Source organism: Phasianus colchicus, chromosome 11 (assembly GCF_987193195.1).
Source record: "Phasianus colchicus chromosome 11, bPhaCol1.hap1.1, whole genome shotgun sequence".
Taxonomy (NCBI): Eukaryota; Metazoa; Chordata; class Aves; order Galliformes; family Phasianidae; genus Phasianus; species Phasianus colchicus.
The window spans coordinates 6168395-6192916 of NC_143446.1; the positions used below are offsets into that span (position 1 = coordinate 6168395).

General features: G+C 38.1%; 1 protein-coding gene across 12 annotated transcripts in view; it reads right to left on the minus strand.

The window, feature by feature from the left end:
- Positions 1-24522, minus strand: part of IQSEC1 (IQ motif and Sec7 domain ArfGEF 1) — a 361739-nt gene that overhangs the window by 21901 nt on the left and 315316 nt on the right. For 11 of the 12 annotated variants that reach the window (XM_031608745.2, XM_031608737.2, XM_090148117.1 and 8 more), the window contains 5 exons: positions 20027-20309; positions 15730-16994; positions 3722-3883; positions 1264-1386; positions 343-509 (listed from right to left, as the gene is read on the minus strand). In XM_031608745.2, coding sequence (XP_031464605.1) covers positions 343-509; positions 1264-1386; positions 3722-3883; positions 15730-16994; positions 20027-20309 — 2000 coding nt within the window. Of the gene's footprint in view, positions 1-342; positions 510-1263; positions 1387-3721; positions 3884-15729; positions 16995-20026; positions 20310-21421; positions 21443-24522 lie in introns of those variants that run through there. The other variant, XM_090148118.1, reaches the window with a different exon arrangement.

Consider the following 24522-nt stretch of genomic DNA (forward strand, 5'->3'; position numbering starts at 1 on the left):
TGGCAAATTTCAATTGTATTTAAAAATTTGAGGCAGTGGATAGTTCTGACTCCATGGTAACAGTCACTTTTTGGCTACACTGAGAGAACTGAGAATAAAAGGGCTGCCAATACATCTTCTCAAGAAAGACAAGATAAAAGTGACAAAATACTGTATACTTAGTTCTGTTTTCAGTATTGCAAAAATGTCTAAAACCTGTGCAAGTGATGGTGATTTTAAAAATCAGGAGAAATCAGCAGAAACAAGCCCCCTGTATTTTGCTTTTTCCCAGAAGATACATGGTATCCTTCCAGTGGCAGTTAAAGGGAAAAGCAATGACCACTGTGGTTAGAGCTGGCTTACCCCTTAGGTTCTTGACAAAATCTTCTAGCTTCATTTTGCGTTCTGGTTTCACATTTGGGCTGTACATATCTGTGTTCAGCAGTATAATGGCAAAAGCTAGAATGAAGATGGTATCAGGATTCCTGAACTGTCTCACAACTCCTGGATTGCAGATGCAGTAACGTTGGCTATAAAAAAGGAGAGAGGAGAAAGCTTTTAGTGCTATGAATTAATATTAGAATTTCACCACATAAACCAACTGCTATGTTCCAGAGGCTGTGTAACTATTCGTGCTCTATACATACATCTTGTTTTCCATCCACATATTTTTATAGGCCTATCCTACAGTAATGGAAGGCTTTTGGCTTTTACTGCCTTTTTAACTTGTAGTCTTTGTACAGACCCTGAGCTCCACTAACTTCAACTTTTTTATTGTCAGTAACACTCACTGACACCAGTTTAGGACACAGCATTGATTTTAGCTTACTGCTGATTTACATCTGCCCAGCATTAATAAATTAATACTCTTTATTCTGCCATTGTTAAAATTATTAACAAAAGGTCAAAAGCATATATACTCTAAGAAGTAAATGGCCATATAATTTCACTCAAAAAATGCAAATATTATATGCAAATACATTGATAGAGACATTCAAAAATACCTTACATTTCTTTTCAACTGATACATGAAAACTTTCAGTTGCAGAGCCTTCCTCATTAGTGCAAATAAGTTACTGGCAACAGCACTGGCAAATAAAACTTCCTATTTTCATACTTACTGAAACCACCACAAACAACATGCTGTATTTGAGTCTGTACATGGCTCACAAGGACAGCGTAAATAAGCAGGAAAATAACTTAGACTCAATATCCCCACTTCTCCAGTCTGACAGTTATAATAGCAAGTTCCTCGTGACTGAATAATTTATTTCAGTGTCATACCTAAAGGCTTCAATGAGCCGTTCTACTTTCTGGGCTTCTCCTTGAACACGGATATGAGCCTGAAATTTCCTGAGTGCTTCATCCAGTTCCATTGTTGAGAAGTCCATCTCATCCACAACACAACTAGGATAAAAACATATTGCCTCTGGGTCATTGCATTTCCAACAGTACAGTACCAAAGGTAAGATTTTGAAACCAAAAAGTCCTTTCAAATTTTATGGAGTTTTCTGAAACCTTCAGCAGCAACTGCAATAACTGTAGGTGAACTATGAAGGAAGGATTGCAAAGAACACATCAATGAGAAAGTGTACCTGGAAGGAGGCCCTTATTTGTGGTTTGTTTTTTTTCTTTTTTTTTTCCATTAAGCAGCAGAGTTGCTAGAATGACAACCATCCAACTAATCAAAGCAACATGTCACTGTCAGGAATTCTTGCATTTATGCTTCCTAGCCAATCAATTATTATTAATATCTAATAATAAAGAGTTTATATTTTTTGAAGTATCAGATTTTGCAGCTAGCACAGTCATCTGTACTAAATGCTTATGTCTAGGAACATTTTTATATACTGAGAAAAAAATTAATCTTAACACACATCTACTATTGCTGTAATTCTCATCTCCCTATCATTTGCCATGTCTTTCAGGTAACATTTATGGAAAAATAATTACTTCCTTGCTCTGAAAATACAGTGCTGACAAAAAATAAAAAGGAACCAGTTAAATATAATCAACAATGTGAACTGTGTCATTCCAACACTTTGTTTAAAGACTGCTTTAAAATCGCAGGCTTATGAATTTCCTTTGGTTAAACTTTGCTTTTAGTTTTTAAATAACCAGACATGAATCACTGCAAGTAACAGCACTACAGCACAGAAACCACAGAAAACAAGCACAATCTGGTTTTAAAAGCCTTTTCTTAAATGTATAGCTATACAATGACAAATTAGAATAGCTCACATTGTTTTTTCTAATAATATTGTAGCTACTGTAGATTAATACTAAAGCAATTTATTCACTTCATCTTGTATATTTTTTCTTTTATGTTGAAGTGCAGGGAAACAAACAAGGTTGGTGTTTCTCACGCCCTTTGCAATCCACACCTAAAAACCTATTATCAATTTTGCAATAATGTTCATATTCTTCCCACCTACTGTAAGACCTCTAACACTTCCAAAAGCTCTTTTTTCCATCAAAGATGAATGACAAATGTGTAGGCAAGCCGGAGTCCAACTGTAGTAATTAGAACAGTTAAGAACCTCCAGAAAAATGCTGGCCAGCAGCATAACAGGAAGGGGATTTAGTCTTCTTGACAAGAACTGCAGAGACAGCAGGTACACCATTCTTAACTGGAATCAGTTAAGATTCTGCAAATATTTCAAAACAACAAACAAAACTTTTCTAGTGCCCATGTAATGAGAAAAAAAAAGGGGGGGGGAGAGGGGAACAAATTATTTGGTTAGATCCACATCAAGTGAAACAGTAGAAGTAATAAGACTATGTACAATTGTCAAATCTGTTGAATTTTTGTTAACAGTGTTTAACAAAATGATAATTCTTGATAACAATATCATCATGATGGTAATGAAGAGAACATGATCAAAAGGAATTCAGACACTGCAGGACATCGTGTCTATGTAGGTATTCCAGGTAAGAATATGTGTTTTAAGTGCACACCCATCAAATAAGTCAACTTTTTTTTATTATTATTTTTGCTCTACTCTGTAACGACCAAACTGCTCAAGCTTAGTTTCTGGTTCAGTTGTTTTTTGTTTCTTTTTCCTACAACACAAACAGATTTTGTTTATCTAATCTTTTGAAAAAGAACAGACTGCACAGAACTTGTCAACATATGCCTGTACACACTAAAATCCTTGTTTATCTAGCACTTAAGCCATTTGGCTGTAATAGTTATTTTCATGTTCTGTTACTGATGAGCCTTATGTAGCATACAGTATTGTTTTGTTTTGTTCAGTAAATTATTATTATTATTATTATTATCATTACTATTATTATCATCTTGAGCAACCTGGTCTGGAGGGAGGTGTCCCTGTCTATAGCAGGGGGTGGAACGAGACGATCTTAGAGGTCCCTTCCAACCCAAATCATTCTATGATTAGAGAGACTGAGTAAGGAAAAAGACTTAGAAATAACATATTCTAACAACAAATTAAAAGCAGAAACTTGGAGAAATGTAGGCAACTACTGAATATATAAATCCTTGTAAATATATTTCTGAATCTATAACGGAAATAGTAACTTAGCTGCGGAGCAAAGAAATAAATATTTGTTTCTGTGGATGTTTTCTTTTTTGATCCTTAGAGTTTGGTTTCCCTCTCCCTCCCTCAGAACAACATCCAGAGGGATGCGCAAAACATGCAGTGCAAAACTACCTCTACTCTGATGAAACATCTTGTTGCAGACTAAAATATGCTTAGTCCTCCCTACAAACAGTACTCACTCTAATACATCTCTGTTGAACTGCTTTTGTCGATTTCCCAAAAACTCTCCAATCATTTGTCGGCTGAGACCTTTTCTTTGCAGGAGAAAGTGAGCAACACCAACGGGAGTGTCGGGCACGAAGCCTCGCTCAATTAGGTACTGGACTCCTTTTTCAGGTTTTCTGAGGAGAAATGAGAAGACAAAACAATATATATATATATTTTTCCATTGAAGGCATCTGACTAGAACTTTGTAGCTGCTTTCCTATCACTTCTGACTAACATATTACTATGGGCTTGTATAGTTTCAGGGTAAATGTAACCATGCCATAGAGCACATGGTTTGCTGTTAATCGCTTACTAGCTTTGAAACAGACCTTTGCATGCTTTTACACATTTCCTGTTCCAAAGAGAAGCTTTGTACATTAGCTTCAGGCATGAAAGTCATAGCACTTGTCAAAGCTAAAGACAAGCCCCAAAAAACCCAGAAAGTAACAGAAGAACACCACTGACAACCTGAGACCTCTGCTCTCATAAGTTTAGCTGATCAAACAAAAACATCTGAAGAGGGATAACTTGCAAGCTAAGAAAACAAAAAAATAAGGGGAAAAAAAGAAAAGTAATACAAAAAGAAGCATTTATGATAGCAGAGCTCCCATCTAATTTTGTCTTTTCTTGCCTTGTTCTTTACCTTATCAGAACTCTTACCCCAGATTTACCTCCCTCAGACAAGCACCATCATATTTTCTGGAGTCTTTTACATCTCTTTCTACCTCAGCTCCAGATTTAGCTTCAATCATTTTCAGACCTCAAAGCATTTTACTCATTTTAACATGTTAAGCAGAGTTTGCTGGGGAGGAGAGCTGGGAAATGAAGTGATTTTTGGCAATAAAATACAATGCTTATAAAGACAAATTCTGCTTATAGTATAAAGTGAGGTAAAACTCCCCTCACAGCAAGCGTTGTGCAGAGCACCTTCCAGCAGCATGAGTCAATACATAACCATAAGTTCTCTCCAAGACACTAAAGGAATGTCTTCACAGAATCAGTGATCCTATCACCATCTTTATTTTGCAAGAAATTATAACATAGTGCCCACCCTTAGAAATGGGTGACATGCACCACTTCTGCCTACTGAGAACTGAGACAGACCCTTCTATATGGTTACTGCTAAGAGTCTTTAATGATTAGGAAAATTCCTAGTGATGACTTGTTGATTACACATACAGGGAAGATAAGAGTCTATAAATAGCAGCAGTGGAAACCGCCTAAGCTGTGTAATTATTTTCAGATACATTAACTAATATAAAACAAATCCTCTAAGCTAGCCCCTTACACAGCTAATGATACACATATTTACAGGACTTTTCATATTTATAGGACTGTCACACTTTCAAAACCAAGCTAAAAATCCAACTCAAAAGAATATATCAATACAAATATAAGGAAAGGAAGAAAAAAGGAAACAACTAATACAAAAAGATGTGGAAAAGAAATATTTAATGAAGGTTTTCAGATGCTGCATAAAAGGCTAAGGAATTTCCTAGAAACTGATTAATAATACCTTTAGGATGGTTTAAAGTGGCATTTAGGGAAAAATAATGGGAAAAAGTAAAACAATTTTGAAAATAGTTGATCAAAAGAGTGCAGGTTTAAAAGCATGCTTTTTAGAGAGTGCTGATCATCATCACATCCAATGCAAATAGTAACCTTCATGTGTTTCTGAAGACACATTGGATCCCCAGCAATTACTGGAAACAGACATTTTTAAAGGAAAATACATTCCAGGAATGAAGACTGCAGCAAAATCAGACACAAATACAATAGTATTAAAAAGAAAAGGAAAAAGATAAAAAAAAAAAAAAAAAAAGCAGCACCCTTCTCCCTACACCAAGATAACAAATTCCTGCACATCACTGCTGTTTCCTTTACTCCTTAAAATAATTTAAACAGGAATATTTAGAAAATCTAAAATGTGCTGTAGTTACTCAAAGGAAATTACTTCTTTACTCACTCAGCAACTTGTTCATGTAGCACTGAAAGCATAACTTCAGGGGAAGCTCATATAGCTTGCTGATTTCCCTTTTGGCTAAGTCTTAAACATTTGTCTAAATCTGCTAAATCAGCAGCTTGTTGGGGGAGCAAAGATAGGTATGCTTAAGAGTTTTGCCAATGTAATTGATGAACAAAGCTTTTCTAAAAAGAATATAAGTATTTAATAGTACAGGGTAGAAGAAAAGATGAAATAATGGGGTAGTACTACCACTTGGTACATTCCCAAGAGAAATGTCACTTACCCAAAGTTCTAAGTGTCTAAGAGGGAAAAGTATTTTTCATTAGGCTCAAAATAACATGTATATAGGCAGCAGAGAATCTTTATAAAATACAGCATTCCTAATGTTTTTGTGCCATAAGAAATTCAGTTAAAAAAAACCAAACACTACATCCATCCTTCTAAATGTGTCGTTATTTTCTCAAATCCCTTTTACCTGGTCTGAGGAATCACTGAAAGACACTGTTTGGACACCGTCATCACAATGATTTATACCATGGGAGAATTTCACCCACTGGTCAGCAAATCTACCCACCAAAAAGCTACTGCAGAAAATCTGGACTGCCAATGATAAAAACCAACCCCACAGTCCATGAATGACTACATAAGGACTGTCAAAATCATGTAAACACAGTCACTGGTTTGACATTTCCTCTGCCTGAATTCTGTTTTCAGAGTCGCTCAAGACGTACCAGAGTTTAATAACACTACTGCACAGTAGATCATAAAAACGTACGAGGAAACCAGGAAAGCCACCATCAGGAACAGATCCTCTTCCCTCTAGGGAGGGCAGGAGAGCAATGTGGGATGGCTGACCCACTTCCCAAGCTGGTGCAGCTGCCAACAGCTGTGCTCACACAACCCAGCAGGCAGCGTAGCAGCAGGGGCAGAGCACAGATTGCTGGTTAAGCCACAAAAGGATTCACAGTTAGAAATACACCAATTTATGCTGCTGCCATTGGACATTAAACAATACTAGATTCAAAAAGTTAGTGTTATTTGGAAAATATGGCTTCGTATTATCCTGATATTCAAAATGGTATCTTTCAAACTGTAGGAAATAATTAAAAACAAACGAACAAACAAACAAAAACGCAGTGAATTTGAAAAGTGAATTTGGTAAAAGAAAACCTTTTAGCCAGGCGACAGATGGTAAGGATCAGCACTAACTTACTGTCATCTACTAGACTTTGTGGTACAACCAGGCTTGATGCAAAACAACTTGAACTTAAGGGCTGTGGTCTGGTGAGTCTTTCAATGGCGGTGCCAGTACCAGCATCTGTCTCTTCTCTCATCCCCATTGCTAGCTCAAGAAAAACTGAACTAGGATAGAAAGTGGGTTTTTGTGGTTTTTTTTTTTATTCCAGACAAGAACTTCACCTAGCTGCACAAACAGCTGTAACAAAAAAGCCAGAGCACAGCTGCAGGGTCACTGTTTCACTTGTCAGCAGAGGGGAACAGCAAACACTGTGTCTGAAAGATCAGCTCAACAGAACCACCTGCAAAGGTGTATAAAGCCTTCCCTATTTTTGACTTGCTAAATACATAAGCTTAGAAGCATCTCAAACCACATTAAATCTTTTATTTCCTTTTAAATGCTCAGACAGCAAAGCTGTAAAATGGAAGCATTAAGAAACAAATGAGCACAGAAAACAGCTTGCCCAAGTCTATCTAATATCTAGCAATGCCAGAAGTATCTTCTGAGGTAAACTAAGGCTTTATTCACACAATGGAAATAACCACACACACACTGTTCAGTCACTGTTCAATCTTTTCATGCTGCAGGGGGAGAATTTAATGCATCTCCAATGCCAGCCCTCTGTTAGGAAAAAAAAAAAGAAAATCTTTCTTGTCTTTAATACTAGAGACACTGTTCTGAAAATATTTACAGTTCTCAAATACTAAGCATTAGCTTGTAACTAAAATCCAAGGATGGCTCTTTTAATGGAAAGAATCTAAGGCTTTTCTTGGTTACATTTAATAAATCAGTGTTTTTAAAAATTGCGGCTGTGGGAATAACAAGCTGACTGAACATCCTCCTGTTGGGCAGGCAGCTGCGTTTTGTTCCCATGGCCGTATTTCTTCACTTTTGTTGAATACTCTACATCTGCTGCAGTGACTCTAAGAGAAGCACTAAGCCCATTTTACACCTTCTGAGAGAGAAGAAAAACTATATACTTCAAATACTACCAACGTTAGTACCAAGACAAGTTGTCAGAGTTCACTCAACCATGCAGCAAGGCAAGAATGAGATTGATAGGAAAAAAAAACTAGAGAAACGGATGGTATCCTCCTCATGTTACACAACTGGCCAATGAAGACAAAGAAGAATTAGATGTACACTGCATCTTCTGCTAATTCTAAAAAGAGTCAGTAGGTCAAAAAGCAAATCAGTAACTGTGCATTTCTTATAGCTTCTCTTTTTTCCTTTCTTTTTTTCTTCCATGAAATCAGAGAGAGTTATCCGCATTACTTGGGGAGAAGCCCTACAGGTTCTCCCATATTATTAAAGATTTCTTCCCATCAAATTATAAAATATTACTCTTCTTTACCTCTCATTCAGGACCAAACCAAGAAACTACCACCAGACAGGTAGAGATCCCAGCTTACTTGCAATTACATCAAATTACCTGGAGTAAAGTTCACTCAGTGACAGTTAATTTGTACTACTGACAATAACAAAATAATTTACTAGGAAGTGATCTCAGTGACCACTTGTATTTCATTTGGGAGCAAAATAAAGACAGGAAACTTAGTGAACATTTGCTTTCAGAAAATAAGCAGCTAAACAATTCTACAATTACCTTCCACCTGATAGTTTCTTTATGTGACCATTTCCTAGTAAAGTGCTAGGAACCTAAACATTTCACATCACCACTTTTACTGAATGCTTAGGCTTGTCTGAAAATTATCACCTGAATTAGAATCGATTACAAATCTGTACTAAGTGTAGGGTATATGAAAGTCAGCAGGTCCGAGCAGATTAAGTCTGGGTCATTCTAATGAAGGGAAAGACTAGAATTTAAAACTATTGGAGAAATAGTTTTTTTCTATGTGAGAAGCATCAGCCTCGAGGAGCAAAGCAGTCCGCACAGTGAAGAGAACCACAGGCACATCCCAGGCAGTTGCAGTGCAGTAGCTGGACAAGCCCTGGCTAGCAATAACAATCCTAAGTCATCACACTATAGCAGATTCTCCAGCTCCACATTATTCTCTTCTGGCAGTGCCACTTTTTTGTTTTGTTTTGTTTTTACTTTTACTTTCCTCACAAGAAGGAGGGAAATATTTTAGAGAAATGAAAGAACCAAAAACACCATACGAGGATTTTCTCACCATGTCTGACCCAACTGCATCTCTGCATTTCTCAAAGCGTAGGGAAAAGAGTTTCCAGCAGCCAGAACAAAACATACTCTGCTTTGAAAGAAGACAGATGAAAAACCTGCTGGATCTCTCAAAACTCTGCCAGGATTCAGTATTGCTTTTGTGTTTATGCAACTGTGAAATGAGACATCAAGGAATGAGACATCATGACGACTACGTCCTTGAAATTGAGGAACAGCCCCTGCCTTAACGTTGCCAGTATCCCTGCCCTAAATTCTCTTTCCACACCCTCACACCCCAGCTACATGCAACAGAAGTACTTCAGCTTTGATTTTTGCAATTCTGCTGACTGCAAACATGAAACATTAAGTCACATTTATTTTTAAAAGGCTGCCTTTTAAATTGGCGATGCAGAAATGCAGTTCAGAGACTTTTCAGATTTTTCATTTACAGATGCAAACTGCAAATCAGAAGGCAGTTGTGCATTGTTAAAAAGGAGGTAGAGTTTGCCCTCCTTCTCTATTTCTTAGATCTCTTTCCAAATATGCAGTCTATATATGCAGTCTGCTATTCCAGCTGCCCTCTGTATGACTGCGCAAGCAGCTGGATGCATTTTTCATTCTCAAAATGTGGTCACTTGGGATTTGGGCGGGGGGAAGAGTGAATTAAAATTCTGGCATGCAGAGTCACCTCAGACGCTCAGCTGGGAGCAGCTCACCAATCAAGCTCCCCGAGGCACAGGGTCATTTTCTAATAGGGGGCGGTATCCCGAGCACGCAGGCAGGCATTGTGTTCCAGCAAACCGGTTAGCGATTCCTGGCACGTAGCAGCAGCAGGGAGATGTGTGCCCAGAATGTTTAAGGGCGGGCAGAGCTGGTGGAAGATGAGGTAATGGCTCTTTCACTGTTCCAGGGACATTTGCACAGTTACTGCTGCTCACAGTGTAGCGTTTCAAAAGACAGATTTGTTTTCAACATTTGGTAAAGTTTATGTTCCCTTTTAATGGCAATAAATGGGAATTATCCTTATGCCCATATGTGAAACTAGTGTGCTTAAGTATACTATTGGCTGAATTCTTAGTTACACATTTCAGCTGGTTTTTTGGGGGGCATGATGCTGTATGTAATCAAAGCACCCATCGTGGAAGGAAAGGAGGGGAAAAATAACCATCCTCGGGGAGAGAAGATAAATCACACAGAGAGCAAAACAACACAGCTTTTTTTTTCTTTGGGTGTTCCCACTTAGGGCTAAACATTTTTAGAAATAATGAGAGTCATTCTAAAAACATTCTTTTCTTCTTACTGAACCCTCAGCATGTTAGAGGACAAGCTACATGCAGCGCTTTGATTTTAGTTTTTGTTGGAATCGTTTGTGGCTGAATAATCTGCAGTCCAGATGTTGCAACAACAGGAAAGTCCCTTTCAGCATATACAAGAGGATGGCAAATAGCTCTGTTGCAAAATCCTAAACAATCCCCCCGTCTCCGTTTTCCTTTTTCTATTGAATCTTTCCAAAACAACTCACAGAAAAATAAATTTTGCAAAGATGTTACAGGTCATCTGGCAAAATAAAATAATTCTAAGGAAAAAGAGAACCAAGCCTTCTTCCTCCCACTCAGTCTGCATTAACAAATTCTAACATCATTAAAAATGCTTCCAAGTGAGCTTACAACTTAAAATGCTAAGGGGGACAAGTCCAAAATTACACGTTTTCAGATCAGACATTAGAAAGCTGAATGGTATCTTATGTGTAATTCATTAGATATACATTCCATACAAATAGATGAACAACAAATAAGTAGAGTTACTACAGTGCTTAAATTGATAGCTTATTGTAAAGCTTTTTATATTTTCCTCATAATAAAACCTGACATTTTTTAAGGATTTCAAATGGCAAAAAGGTTTGCAGTACTTTCTGAATGTCACTTAAGTACTTAAGATGCCAAAAAAACATTCACCTCTACCTTCATGTAAATGACATACAACTCTGTTCAACAGATAAAGATCCACAGAGGAATAAATGACAAATGTGCCTCCTCACTAACACTGCATATTTGTATCTCTCAGATTTTCAGCAGGAATCTCTCTACAATCAGAATTTGCAATTTTTTGTGTGGTATAATGCTACCAACACATAGCAAATTCCTCTCAGATCTGTTTAGTAAAATAAACAAATACTTCAGTAAATATTCCAAGGAATCTAGATGTGCTTAAAAGAGACTGCTCATGGAATTAATATTCAAATCACATCCATAATGTTTTCTTTTTATTTTAAATAAGACCACTCCCATTAAGCAATAAACAAAGCCAGTAGGGCTGTCAAGGTTTACAGCTCCAAAGGTGATCACTCATAATACAAACGCTCACGCCGTGTCAGCTCCATCAATAAATCCTCTGAAAGAAGCGAGGAGTGGCACCTTGATATTAGCATGTTCCAAAGGAAGCTGCAGAAAACTTCAGACCAGAAAGCTGTAATGCACTGGAGGCACACGGGGAGCAGTTTTCCATCTGCGGACACAGACAACTGGCGAGGAGCCGGGTACTGCCACTGTAATGGTGGCACAAGGGAAGAGAATCTTCTAGCAATACACTGCTTCCTACATGTGCATGGCTCTGCACAATCTGCTAACTACTGACTGCTAAGCTGACCCAAGGGTAAGATGTGTTTCCTGACGCTGCTGAGGTTAAACCATGCTGCCCTATTTTAATCTCTTGGAACCATCAGTGCACTTAGAGTAGCAGAACGGAACCCGAGTATCCGACCAGATTGGGCTGCAATAACTGGCAAACCTGGTGATCCCAGACTGCAGTCAAAACAAGCATGAGAATAAAATCACAGCTTTTTTTTTTCTTTTTAAGCCGCAGTCAAAAGCCTTCTTGAAGTCTTATTTATAAGCAAATCAGTCTCAAAGGCTGAATTTGCATAGGCAGGGTTTGGAGACTGCAAAATAAACCTTTCTAGGTAGTGTTTTCCTTCTGCCTACAAGTGAGGGATGTTTTCCAGCATAATTTCTCCCAGACTGCATCCCTTTCAGACTGTGCTGAAGAAAAGGCCTAATTCAACACAGCTGGCCTCACCAAGCTTCCCCAGGGCCCTTGCACTCTGAGCATGCACCTGCAATCCTTCCTTTAGGAACTCAATGAATGGCAACACACAATTGGACTCTCTATTGACTGGGTCAAATCACTACTACCATTCAAAAATACCAGGATTTACAGAAGCTGCTTCCTAGTTGCAAATTCTTTGACAGAAATTGTTCTATTTTAGGGACACTATATATTCTCGTATAGTGAATGCCACAGACCATCTTTTAAATATGCACATTTCCTTAACATTGAGGTTCCAAGTTGAGAGCCAAGTTCTTGCTTGAAACGAATTCTATGATCAAGTGATAGAATTCTCAGAATAAATGGTTTGAATCACCTACGTTTCTTTTCTCCTCTGTCCCTGATTCTCCACTCTCCAAGGGTTTTTGTGCCTCTAAGTTTTTGCATAAAATGGTGATATGGTGATCACGTGAACCAGTTGTGCTCAACTTTTACTCTGCACACAACTGGCTATTCTAATAAAGAGTTAAAAACAGCACTTAGTTGTCTGAAAATTATTATGTGATAGGAAAGCCAGAAAAATTACAAAGCATCTGTTAAAATTTCAACAGCAAGGAGAGTGACTTTTCATGGTTTTTAAATCTCCACTCTTACAACATTCCTAGTGAACAAAGCAGAAGTATGTATTACAATTTAGGCACTTACAGTTTCTAAATTTTTGGCATTTCAGTCAAGCAAGTACCAAAAAGAAATCACACAATTATTTGTTAACAAAGGTTTGGGAATCTTAATTTGCACAACAGCCTTCAAGGATGCAAAAAAATTAACACGAACTTCTTGGAAAATAACTCCCCAAAATTTCCTCCTGTGGATGCAGACAATTGGAAAAAAATCTTGCCTCCTTGTAAAGGTGGCCTGGAAGCTGCTTTCAGTTCTGTGCACGGCCCTTCCGCCTGGGTGGAGCACAGCCAGCACATCCTCTCAGCTGCTCACCACCAAGACTTGCACTCCTCCCTTGCTTAATAATCATAAATGTGTCACGAATGAGGAATGATCAGAAGATATCTCTATGGTTATGCAGCACTGACGTGAGCACTGGAGAACATACTAAAAAAGATAACTCCTCTGCACTGCAGGTGTGCATGCAGGCATGACAGCAACACAAGCAGTTGGCAACACAAGACAGTGTGTAGGCATGCCCCTTCTCACATGAGATGCTGGGCAGATGCCAAGATGCCAAGTATCTGAACACAATCTCTGTCCATTTGATTTATCTCAAAATATGCAACTTGCTCAGCAGGATACTCTCAGGAATCAGTGCAATTGCATTTTCAAGAATAAAGCTTTGGAAGTTTCCCAGTTACCTTTTCAGAAGAGTTAGAGACTCGTTCTCCATCATACTCTATGATGGTTTAATACGTGACACTGGATACAGGGAAAATAAGGCTATTAATGAAATGCCACAATCTCCGTGGACTTGAAGAGCCATAATCAAAAACCAGATGCGTGGGATATCTGGGGACTGTGAGCTATCAACAGAATCGAAGTGACTCAGCATAAGGTAATGAGGTTCTTCAGTTCATTATCAGTACAAGAGACAACACAATAAGGGAGTGCAACAACCACGCAGCAGAATACCATGCACTGAGGTGCTGCCTGGAGTTCTGCACATCGCTCTGTTTTAGAACTCACTTCTATGAATTTCAAGTCATCTCATAACCAGTCAGTATGTATATATAAATATTTTCCTACTTTCTCTTCAAGTCTGTGCAGCAAGATCACTCAGCTCAAGAGGTATTTCAAAGAGTCTCTATTCTTCCCTATTGTTGGCATTTATTTTCCACTTCCAGCCTCCTACTGATATGGTATGATGTGTGACACCTGACAATTCCCAATGCTCTTTCATCTCCGCATGCTGCTTGAGCACTTTTTCATTCACTTTTTTTTCCCTATCTCCTTTTGCAATTGACTCAAAAGACTACACTATCAAGTCTGCAGCTCACTGATCATTGACTACTTAAGGTTTAATTACTGTGCAAAAAAAAAAGAGCAAATACCAAGTCTTTTAAAGGTCAGCCAGCCAGTTCTAGAACCTACATCACTATCCCACCTGCTGCCAAGAGCGTTCATGCTACATGAACCCTACACAGTCTATTTCAAAAGCACTGAAAACTGCAAAGATCCTCTGGCCAATTCCAAATGATTAAAACTTCTTGTAAATAAAGGCCTATTAACTTAAATATATATATATATATATATATATATATATAAATTAAAAAAGAAAGCTTTCACAGCCAAACTTGACTTATCCATACTTAGCAATAACCTCTGGTGATGGTATCAAAAAACTTAATTACATGCAATGTTAGAACATATTATGAGCCAGTGATCTATTAAATCGAACAACACAAATCACAGCACTGCTAGCCACAAAGGAGGGTTGAACTCATTCAAGCAGTAAGACCACGCTTCACAGTTTACATGGCAGCACACTGAAATACTTCCTACTTTTTCAGAAGCTACAATATTTTCATAGAGAAATCCTGAAGTACTCTGCAGATAGCTTCAAAAGCTTCCACAAACAATACTGTGAGCTGTCAGCAACATTTTAATGGAAAATAAGAACAAATACTGGCACTTAGCATCTTTCACCTAAGTGTTCTAAGGAACCTTATAAGCACTAGTACCAGGACAGGTTTAAGTAAGTAAATTATGCCCACTTATGAATGGGAAATCGGCACAGTAGGCATCATCTGAGCAGAGAAGGAGATGTAGGATTTCTAATGACAACCACTTTGCTGTTCTTACCTTCAAAGTATGACAGTTCTAATGAGATCTGCGTGACTCCAGTAATAAGAATACAGAGTATATTTTCTGTTACCCTCTATCATAATATTCACGCTTTCTGCATTCACATAGGAGTAACCAAAGAAGAAAGCATTTCCAAAAGAAAAAACTTAAGCATGTTATTTTATAGGAGCCTTAAACAACTCTGTAAGTGGGAAAATTAGCAGTCATAAATGGGAATAAACATTCTACAACAATGCTGTACTTCAAATATATATTTAGTGCAAAAATGAAGTTTAGATGAGATTTATTTATTTATTACTGAACAATTTTCAACTTCTGCCAGTGTTAAATATGAAATTAATCTTCTGCTTCTTGTTGTTTTTAATGCCCGTAACAATTTCAACTATACATGATTAGGGCAGGAGAAAATTTTGAATTTATTATACCTGCAAACACAAAAAATGGATGAGAATTAAACAACCATATGTAATTTTACTACCGTATTTATTTCCCTCTGAAGCTGTTTAACTACAAAGATGTCAGTTTGTAAGTACTCTAACACAAACAGCTAACATGAGCAGACAAATCAGTTATTTGAACTAGGTAGTCTGTTATAACAACTGCCTACCCTGATTTTTAGAGATATTATATATGTGTACGTATACAAAGTGTATTACCTCTTTTAGCACCTCTATGAAAACACTGGGCTTACTTTTTTCCACTGAATAGCCAGTATCAGACTGCATTCTTACTTATCTGATTCAAGTAAAACACTCCTTGTACCATGGCCATGAAGAGGAAGAAACACTGCACTTACTTGTTAAAAAGGTTTAGCCCAATTCTATAATGCCGTTTCCTGATAATATCGTTACTGAAGGCAGGGGAATCCCAGCTGTTACGAGTTTCTTTGTGGTATGTTTGTTTGCTTAAGGTTTGCTCCCTTAGGCTGTCTCTAGAAGAAGACTCTGAGCTGCAATTTATTGTATCATTAGAGTTGGAAGTGCTGTTGATGCTGTCATTGTCTCCATCTGAATAATCAGACTCTGATTTGCTTTGTCTGTTTGCTGTGCCATTAATAGCTAAATGACTCTCTATAGGCCTAGGCCTATGTCTTGCCTCCTGCTCCTCTCGGGATATAATCTTGGCAGGAATATTGTGAGGAATATGTTTTGGGCTTCCTTGTTGACTAGTGATTCCTCGATCATATGCATTTTGTCTCTTTAATGAACCTCTCTCTGAGCGGTCACTCAAGTCCACTGAGCTGTCACTGGGTGGCTCTATAGTTAGCAGTGGTAGGTGATCCATCCTTATCCTCTGTTCCGGACATTCCAGTGAAGGGGTGCTCCTGCAGCTCGTATCAGTGTCTATCTTATCATCTTTGTGGGTCATGGACCAGTACTCTTGAGAAGAGTTCACTGACCGGAGCCTCAAATCAGATTCTGTGCTGGACGGTCTGTCCACTGACTGGGAAAGCGGAAGGGGTGGAGATAACTCCTCCTCATCAATATACAGTGTAACATCACTATATGAAGCTGTCATCTCATCAAGCTTCCTGTGATCCACGTTGTGCATTGCTGGTTTAGTTTGAGCACAGCTATCCCTTTCCATTTCGCGACTTCTGACTTGATCAGGAGTCTGGACTTCATCAGAATGTAGGCTACGGCAGTTCAGTGCATCATCAATGGACTCGGCGAGGGATTTCACCTGCCTGGAAAAAGCATCCTCCAGTTCTGTTATAGCATCAGCAAAGTCAGTAGATGTTGCTGGAGACTTCATTGTAGCTGACTCTCCAAGGTCACTGCATTCGGATTGCACTAGGGATCCCAGCTTTGACCCATCATTTGTAACAGAAACTTGTTTTCCTTCAAAATAAGAGCTGTGGACTTTCTCAGGTCCTTCAAAGGAAAACTGCATTCTCATATTGGACAGTACAATGCGTCTTGACATACGATTTTCAGACATAGAACTTCTAAGGCGCTCAAAATTTTTGTTCATCTGATACTGGCGAAAAGCTGTTTGGATGGTCCGAGCAGCATGTCGAGTTATGAGACGGCCTCCATACTTCCGTTCTAACATTTCCACCTATGGAGGAGTGAACAGTTACTTTACAACTCGATAAGGGTTGCAATAACAAAGAAAATTAAGAATTTTAATTTTCAGCAACTTTTTCATAGAATGTATTGTTTTGGAAAGTAAAAGCACAAAGCTCCAGACAAATTTCTGCATAGATAGTGAATAGTCATTTGCAGAGACAACCATAAAAATACACACAAAAATATAAGCGTGGCAACTGAACTCTGCCATATAAAGCTACTAGAAACTTGTGTGTGTTTTAAAGTTTGTTTCCACACATTTCCATTGGTGTGTCCATATCAAAGACAAGACAGCCTAGAAATGCCACATAATGCAATAGCTCTTTCTAGGGAGAGCCGTTATGAAAGTGAAATACGAGTATATTACAAGTTAGCATATTTTAGTAGTAAATTCCAGAAGTGACTGTTTCTATTCCAGGCATGCAACACTTTCTACATGAATAAAAAGCAGGTAGCATCCTTTCATTGAAGCCTGATACCAAAGCAAAACCAAGCCTCCTAGGCTACACCCTTCCAGAGAGGCTGCTCTGAGAAAGTATCCCCATATATAGCCTTCCTCAAACCAAGAACATGCTTTTTAGACTTTCTAAAGACAAGTTTGTAGCTATTTTCATTCTTGTAATTACACTCAGCACTGCCAATGCTTCCAATTAACAGAATGAACATGCAAAATAAAAACATTGTAAATCCTATCAATTTAACCAGAAAATGACATCAGCAGTTTTGGAACACTCTTTAAATATTTTCAAATCTTTCCTTCCAAAACATTAAAAATATTCTGTATTTAGAGATAACTGAATAAGATTAATATTCCATCTTTCCTGTTATTTCTGTTCTCCCTGTTAGTCTTTACTGGATCCATACAGGTCACAAACAGAAAATGTTATTGACAAATCATTATGTTTCGTACTACCCACACAAAAACCAGTTTTCTGACAGTGCTTTCATGCAAGTTCATGCAATTTTCATACTACTTAATGATTCAAAAGTCATTTCTCCTCTCTCACAAATCCAGGTATCCTTTTATCATTAGACATAACACTTAATTACTCATGTACATGCACTCAACACCTCTCCAACACCTCTCCATGCACCCAACACTTGGAGAGATCTCTCCAAGTAATTGTTAAGTTCAGATGTTGATGTGCAGAGAGGCATCATCCCCATATTGAGGAAGGAACTAAATGCTACCAGACTAGTCCTCTGGTCAATTGTGTCTGCCATTGAGGAACAGCTGAAGAAGTATTTCTTTTGGTGCTCATGGCAGGTTCAGCAGTTCAGGATTCTTTGCCACATAAAGATGATCTTTTTGACTAGGTTGTTTTTAAATGCAAATCACTGACATTTTGGTTTGTTTTTAAATACAAACCACTGATGTTTTTGTCTTGATTTTGTTCTAGATACAAAAAAACATTGTGTGTGGTTATTGGCATAACTGAGGAGGACAAATGTGCTCAAGTCAGGATTATTGCTGAGGAACTGCTCTTCTGATTGCATTTAATTTTTTTTTTTTTTAACTGAATTCACAAAGCCGTGACTGATCTCTGAGATAGGATTCTGAACATCTTTCAAAATTTATCCCTACTTGCTTTTAAAATACATTCGGCCTTTCACCTAAAGAGAAAGTTATATTACTTGTTGCACATTCTGAGGCTGTGAAGTTACTCGTACAGAATTCTGAAAGTGCAAACATGACTATAACCTTCTATCACAACCCTGCCACTGCTGTCACACATTCATTACCATTTCTATCCATAGAATATACAAGGTCATGTGTGTTTAAATAAGTTGTAAGAAATTGTTTTCCTGGACTTATATTCAGGCAAATGATGGAAACTAATTTTCTATAAAATAAATAATCTGGACTTCATTCTTGCAAATAGGCTCTGTTGTCATTCAGGTTTATATAGAAAATGATATCAAAACTGATTATCATAAATCAGGGAGTTTGGGTGGGAATTTTAATTAGGAGTATCCTGGAACTTGCCTAGATGATTTACTGAACTTATGACTGATACTTCTAATACATTTTACTGCATATTTAACACACCTGTCAAAGCATATTTAAATGCACACTGCCTTCAGGTAACACCTTGAGCATTTTCCTAAATAATTTAAGTATCTTCTGAGATTTCATTGAGCTTTTTAAGAGCATTTAACAGCTCTTAGGTATCAAGCTTTCTTTATGTACCATTGTCACTTTTTACTGCGTAGTAGTCCCTGAACAAATACAAAATAACATCTGCAGTCCTCATTCTCTGTCAAGCTGACATAAAAGGACACAGGGAATTAGCCTCCATGGAATATCTGCAGTGCAGGACATCTCTTTAGTGAGCCTAGCACTCTATATCAACCTCTTATGCAACACCTATCAAAAAACTGCCACAGGTAGAAAAGGAAGTAATCTTTCAGATCTCACAAGGTCTAATTTAATGGCAGACCTGTCATAAGGCAGACTAAGAAAGGGAAAAACTTGATATTTCCCCAATACTTTTGGAATTTGGTGAGCATAAAAGCAAACCTAAACTCATACTCCTCTAGAGCATTGGCTTCATCTTTAAGTCAGAGCTCAAGCTCTGTTCTTCCAGGTCACTCTGGAAAAACATTATATGCTTCTCCAACTTGAAATTTTAGAACAAACAGATATCTTGACAGAATACCAGCAGTAACAGGCTCTTCCTTTCTTTCAGGAGCAACAAAAATATCCAGATTTCAGAATGACTGATTTTCTTAGAAAACCATCTTGCACTATTATATTCTTTCAAATAGTACTAATCTCAAGCATCAACTCACCATTCCTGACAGCTTTTACTTTTAACAGTATTAACATATCTTTTAGGTGTTCCTTCAGAGGGTATAACACAAATTCAAAAAGAATTCAGAAACATTCAGTTTGAACAAAGTTGATTGCAGGAAAAAAAATATTTTTAGCATCGTAACTGAAGTGATGTTTGAAAAATAATTTTTCCAGCTTACAGACATGTTGTCATTGTTGCAAATGAGGTAAAAAAGCTCAAATACCTGCTTATCCTGTAGGTCTGAAGAGAGTTCATAGCTCTCAGAAAGTGATCTTGACCTTTTAATAGCTTCTTCCTCTGCTTGTTTTCGCAGTATTGACGTTGAGTGCTGAAGCTTTGGCCTCCGAGTTCTTTGTTGTCCAGGGGAGACAGAATACAGCCCGTAAGCTGAATGATCGTAATGGTCCGGACTTATAGCTGAACTGTGTGTTATAGGTCCTTGGTGGTAAGCAGATGGGCTGTCCAAAGATGTGCCAGTTTCACTACTTGGAGCTTCACCCTCAACACTAGAGAGACAATAAGACAGGAAAATCCTCTGGTGAGTATTGTGTACCAAAATCCTCAGTAACAAATAGCATAGTTTTGCTTAGTATGATTCTACAGCCATCCAGCACATTTAGTTCAAATTCAGATGCAGATATTAGAAGGTAAAACAGACATTATGTTAAATATGACAGTTTTCACCGTAATCCAAACAAGTTCTATTTTTGTTGTGGAGGTCACCTTTAGAAGGTGAGTCAGGCAGGAGAATGGAGATTTCAAGCATTATTTAACTTCATAGAGTAATTATCAGTAGCATCCAAAGTAACTTAGCAACTGTAATGTAAATGAAAACTTCATTTCTTAGAAGATTTTGTTATGATCTTTTCCAAATTATTCTACTTCAAAATGACAGATGCTTATTTTTATCTCTTTGCTTGCTTTGACAAATAAAACCAATACTTTCTTACCAACACTTTCTGTATTAGAGCTCTGCATAAAAGGATTACTTTCACTTTACTCAAAGGAGATTTGACAGGATCTTGTGTGCTATAATGTTTCTCAAAACTAAAGTTGGGAAAAAATACCTCCAGAAGAAATTTCATTTATTTCTCTGCAAGTGAAAGATCGCTCCCATGAGACTCCTTTGGCATGCTTTCTATCAAAGTATCCCAAGGGATGGTGTTTTGAGATAATAGAAGTAAAATATTTTCAGGTAGGGAATACGCAATAGGAGCTATAAAACGCTTTGTTTTCACATGAATGCTGTCACTGCTATGTGATAATGAAAACAAAACAAAAACACCTCTGCATGGAAGATTTGCACAAAAGGAAACATTTTAAAACTGAATCCTAGTCAGCTTTATTCTGATGCAGAGATGACTTTTTAATGGTAATTTGGATTTGTTTGATATTTACATTAGGACATGCTCACATTACAATAGCACGTGTACTTCCTCTCTTTCACAGTATCTGTTTTTCCCATTTCACATAAATATTTACTATTTGCCTCATACAACGTGCAGAGAGTACTGACAGAACATGAAATTCTATTTACTATTTTTTTAATCAGTCCCAGTGAACACTCCTCACACACACACACACACACACACACGAGCATTTGCAGCACATCCCCTACCTTTCGTTTAAGGAACAGGGACATCCAAACTCTAAAGGAATACAGTTCCACGTGCTCCCCCAGTATGCTCTAGTTCATACACTGCTTTCATTCACATGTACGTGAACATAAAACATAAAGCCCTTCTGTTGTCTCTTGGAAATGAAACGCTGTGATCCTCGCTGCGCACACATATCACAGCAGCCCCTGCCACAGTTCAAAGTACGGAGCGACTTCTGACAGAACATTCTCCACCGGGCTGCAGTGCCAGAAGAGATCAAGGTTAACACTGTCAAAACTCCCCTAGCTTGAACACTGTGTACTTTTTAAAGCGCAGGGAAAAACAAGTCCCTCAGATGTCTCAAAATGTTTCTATAAACACGTAGAACTGAAGTTTCTCTTTCTTTGCAAATCCTCTTCCTTCGCCCATCAAAATATGACTCTACCCAAAAGGTATTTTCAAACATACTTTACCCAAACTGGAAATATTTGCAGTCTACACACATCACTTTTTCCAAAAAGGAAGCTGACAGGAAACTAAATCCCCTTCCCTCAATGACACAGATGGCTTTCAACTTAAAAATGATAAATGATCCGGAGTTTTGCTGGTGACATTGAAACTGTGTAACCGCCCATTAAAAGAAACAAGTTATTCTCCCTAAAGTAGCCTTTAAGTACATTTATACTACTCCAAAACTCTTCACATTCTCTCTATAAATACTACAACACAATTCTCTGTTCTGCTGAGCTAAGAGACTATCAGAAGCTCCTAATTTAAATCTTATTTGTAAGTACTTTTCATACACATAAGGTAAATTTGTTTAATGACCCAGGCAAAATAAACAAGAATTCAAGCATTAGCACTACTTCCCCCTTCTTTGGTTCCACAGCATTTTTGCTTTTCTCTTCCTTAATTCTTAACTATTTACAAACCCTTCCACACTGATAACCATCTCATGTTGGCATCTTAATAATAATATCCCCAACAGATCACTTAATCTTTTCTCGCAGACAGATCACTGCCCTGCTAGGAAGAAATTGGAAGCGGATCTACCCAAGGTTCTGACTTAAAGCTTGAGGTTTCTTCTTTACTTGCAGTTTTTCTTTCGTACTTTTTCCCAACTCAAACATGAGCCCTGAATGAGATGGAACACTTGATCTCACTTTGCTCACAGGCCTAATTCCCTGCCATCACACGTCAGGCCTCTGAAGCAGGAAAGCAATTACCTTCTGCAACGTGCAGCTTCCTGCACAGCAGCACAGCAGCCTTTAAAGCAACAGAGCATGCACAACTAATACTGCATATTTGAAAGCTTTCTCCCATTCATTTCTTCCCTGTCTGTTAATTGAAGAGGAGCTGAGGCTTCACACAAATTATTTCATATAAATGAAAATTCCACTGACAAAAGCAGTTTGATTTCTTCTTATTACTACTTTATATCGGAAATGAAAAATATTTCAATATATACAACTTGTATGAAGTTTTAATGACAACAAAAATGATTGCTCTGCTAAGGAAGAATCACACACAGTGCAGGAGTACACAAGTGAGAGCGATCCTGTCCATGTCTATTCTGAAAAGCCACGTGCTCAGAATGGTCCCTTTGCTTCAGCCAGCCTCCACAGGGTTAGAAGGTTCTTTCAGCTATCCTCTCACTAAAAATGCCAACAGATAAAAACCTCAGGGGCTCTGTTCCAAGCTTGCAGCAACAGCTAGCAGAAGTCCTCCATGACAACAGGACCAGGTGGGCACTCGGGCATCACTTCCCTCAGTATTCACCTTGCACATGCTTTCTTATATAGATAAGAAATCAAGTACCTTGAGTGCACTGCAAAAACAGACAGCACTACCTCGTCCCAGGCAAAATCAGAAAGAAATTCCTGATTTAGGCCTCTGATATCTGCTACCTACCCACGTCAAGCAGAATTACTGCTAATTCCAGGACATAAACTCACAGATGAGGTTGGTTTATCTCCCTGCAATTTACCAGAGCATATTACTTGGGAAAAGAGCACTGCAGCAAGCATTCCAATTCAGGAGAAGGCAGAACAGTTGAGACATGAACCTTTCATTTCTAGAACTTTAATTGTAATATCGCACTCCTGCCTCAGGAGTAAATTGAGATTCATAATCTGCCAAGACAGAAAACGAGAACAGTTGCTTGCCAGTATTTTACTGAGGAGCAGAGAATGGAGCAGCTTAACAGCACTACACGGAGAACAGAAATTAAACATCTAAAAATATTTAGTACTATTAACGTGGTGCCGCATGAATAGAACTTTAGAATAGAGCCATGGAAAATCTTTGCTTCTTTGAATGTCTAAAATATTTTTCTGAAAGAGTGGGCAGCACTGACTGAATCAGCATTTTCTCAGAAGGAGTCCCTGGAAGCTTCTTCCTGCACAGACCTCAGCTCACACTGCTATTCAGAAACACACCGCATCAAGGATCAAATGAGAAGATGAAAAGCTTAGAGAAAAATGGGAAAACTAGACTAAGGACTTTTGACATGGCAGCAGGTCTGTGAAACTACTGGCAAAAAAAATCAGATGAACTCTGCTTCTTCCAACTAATACAAACCAGTGTAATACCAAAGGTAGATAGACTTGGGCATTTTCTTCTCTTTTCTGTGTTTGGCTCTAGAATTCCTGCAAAAGCTAAGCAATGCCCTCTGCAAACATTTTTAAATTAAAATACATCAACCAAAGTGACATTTGTGCACACAACAGGACCTGCTCTTTCCATCAGCAGGGCAGTGAGCTTAGGGTCAACCCGCAGTGCAGCTAACGCTGCGTTCACCCACCGTGTGCACAGAGCTCCACCAGCAGCAGAAACAAAGCCCACTGCTCTCTCTGAATGAAAGACACAACAAGGTGCAGGCAGTGGCTGCCAAGGAGCTGCTTTCCTAACTCATTTGCCCAGAAGTCAAACCTGAACAGCATGGGGCACAGCTGTATCTTTGGACTAAGGTAAGCATACGATAGATCCAAGCTGACAAAATACAAAGCACAGGCTGCTGCTAACTAGAACAAGGTCTGCTGGATTTTTTTTCCTTTTTATACACTCGCTTCCTACCATTCAGGTGACAGGCTCATCTCTGGAATTACCTAATAAGAAAAAG